Raw genomic sequence first — 2,500 nt, forward strand, 5'->3', positions numbered from 1 at the left:
TCTGTATGAGGTTAAAGTTTTACTCACCTTGTTGTTTTTTTCATGTGTCTGTATTATGGAATTAATGAATAAACAGCTCTGCTGCGCTCTGATTGGTCGAATCTGTGTACAGGTACATGGTGGAAGCCAATCAGATGGAGGGACAGTTGGCGTCTCTTTCTCTGCGGCAGTTTGTCCAAAGTGTTGGTGCTCGAACCCCAGCGCCTGGAGGGGGCTCGGTTTCTGCTGCCATCGCTGCCATGGTAACAAGTCCTGCCATCCCATAATCTCCATGGAAAGAGAGTGGAACTGTAAAATAAGATTTGTGTTCAACTGAAACTCTCTTACTTTCTCTTTCTTTCTTTTCATCACTCACTCCGCTCGCGTCTCCCTTTCTCCACACGTCTCATATCTTTTTTTCTCTTTCTTCTTCACTTATTCTTTCCTTCTACTCACCCCCTCACGCTTCTCTTTTTATCCCTTTTTTATCTCTGTCTCACTCTCCATGTTCTTTTCCTCCATCATTCTCTTCCTCTTTTTCTCTTCTTACTGTTTCAATTTTTCCCCTCTATTCACATTTCTCATCTCCTTCATTCCCCTCTTCCTTTTTCAGTTTTCTACTCTCCTTTCTGTCTTCTCCCTTTACTTTCTCTCTCTCCCTCTCTTCCACTATATATCTCTCATTTTTTCTCTTCTTCTTCATTCTTATCTTTGTCTTATTCATTCTGTCTTTTTTTCTCTCTCCTGGTGTGTGTGTGTGTGTGTGTGTCAGGGTGCAGCTCTGGGCTGTATGGTGGGACAGATGACTTATGGTAAGAAGCAGTTTGAGGCGTTGGATGGTGTGATGCGGAGACTCATCCTTCCTTTCCACCGGGCCATGAACGAGCTGCTGCTGACCGTGGACGCTGATTCTACTGCCTTCAACAGCTACATGGTGTACACACACACACACAGAATGAAAGCTGTGAATGTTTATTAGAGTGTAATTAATCATAAATAATGTATTAATGCTTTTAAGGCTGCATTGAAAATGCCCAAAAACACAGTGGAGGAAATTGAGAGGTATGATAACAGACACGTCTCTCTTAATTCATCAGATTATTAAAAATATAACTGTTAATAATCACTGATTTAACGATCCAGACCTGCATGCTGTGTTTTATTCTCTATATAATTAAGACATTTTGGTGATAAAATCAAATCAATAAGCTGCCAATAATTTAGAAAGACTGAATTTGAAAGACAGACAGTGTGTGTGTGTGTGGTAGGAGACAGGAGGCCATGCAGGAGGGACTGAAGAAAGCCGTCAGCGTTCCCATGTCTCTGGCTGAGAGAGTGATGCTGCTGTGGTCACCACTGAAGGAGCTGGTCAAGCATGGCAACCTGGCCTGCAAATCAGATGTCCAGGTCAGAGAGGGAGAGAGAGGGAGATGGAGAGAGGGGGAGTGAGAGAGTGGGAGAGAGGGAGGGAGGGGGAGTGAGAGAGTGGGAGAGAGGGAGGGAGGGGGAGTGAGAGAGTGGGAGAGAGGGAGGGGGGGGTGTGAGAGAGTGGGAGAGAGGGAGGGAGGGGGAGTGAGAGAGTGGGAGAGAGGGAGGGAGGGGGAGTGAGAGAGTGGGAGAGAGGGAGGGAGGGGGAGGGAGAGAGTGGGAGAGAGGGAGGGAGGGGGAGTGAGAGAGTGGGAGAGAGGGAGGGAGGGGGAGTGAGAGAGTGGGAGAGAGGGAGGGAGGGAGTGTGTGGGAGAGAGGGAGGGAGGGAGTGTGTGGGAGAGAGGGAGGGAGGGGGAGTGAGAGAGTGGGAGAGAGGGAGGGAGGGGGAGTGAGAGAGTGGGAGAGAGGGAGGGGGAGAGGGAGATGGAGAGAGATGGGGAAAGGGAGGGGGGGAGAGAGAAAGAGGAGTAGAGGGAAGGATGTTTGAGTATCTGACAGTTGATTAAAGTTTCTCTTCATAATGTGTGTGTGTGTGTGTGTGTGTGTGTGTGTGTGTGTGTGTACAGGTAGCAGCTAAAGCTCTGGAGACGGCCGTGTTTGGTGCTTACTACAACATCATCATCAACCTGAAAGACATCAGTGATGAGACATTCAGGAGCGCGGTGAGTTACAGTAGTGTTTACTGAACCCACTCACAACACACTGCTCCTGACCGCTGCGCTCTGATTGGTCAGCAGTGTTGATTCATTCTGTAGAACAGCAGCTCTGACAACAGTGCAGACTTACAGTATCTCACAGAAGTGAGTGCACCCCTGACATTTCTGTAAATATTTTATATCTTTTCATGTGACAACACTGAAGAAATGCCCCTCTGCTCCAATGTACAGTAGTGAGTGTCCAGCCTGTATAACAGTGTAAATTTACTGTCCCCTCAAAATAACTCAACACACAGACATTAATGTCTAAACCGTTGGCAACAAAAGTGACTCCACCCCTAAGTGGAAATGTCCAAATTGGGCCCAAAGTGTCAATATTTTGTGTGGCCACCATTATTTTCCAGCACTGCCTTAACCCTCTTGGGCATGGAGTTCAC

At 47.3% G+C, this 2,500-nt stretch overlaps 1 protein-coding gene across 3 annotated transcripts in view; it reads left to right on the forward strand.

Annotated features, from left to right (window-relative positions):
* ftcd (formimidoyltransferase cyclodeaminase) overlaps positions 1-2,500 on the forward strand; it is a 13,693-nt gene that overhangs the window by 8,741 nt on the left and 2,452 nt on the right. The window contains exons 9-13 of one of the 3 annotated variants that reach the window (XM_058381520.1): positions 113-242; positions 752-913; positions 998-1,041; positions 1,248-1,386; positions 1,974-2,069. In XM_058381520.1, the coding sequence (XP_058237503.1) occupies positions 113-242; positions 752-913; positions 998-1,041; positions 1,248-1,386; positions 1,974-2,069 (571 nt within the window). Of the gene's footprint in view, positions 1-112; positions 243-751; positions 916-997; positions 1,042-1,229; positions 1,387-1,973; positions 2,070-2,500 lie in introns of all 3 variants that reach the window. The other 2 variants (XM_058381521.1, XM_058381522.1) reach the window with 2 other exon arrangements.

Source organism: Hemibagrus wyckioides, linkage group LG27 (genome assembly GCF_019097595.1).
Source record: "Hemibagrus wyckioides isolate EC202008001 linkage group LG27, SWU_Hwy_1.0, whole genome shotgun sequence".
Lineage (NCBI taxonomy): Eukaryota > Metazoa > Chordata > Actinopteri > Siluriformes > Bagridae > Hemibagrus > Hemibagrus wyckioides.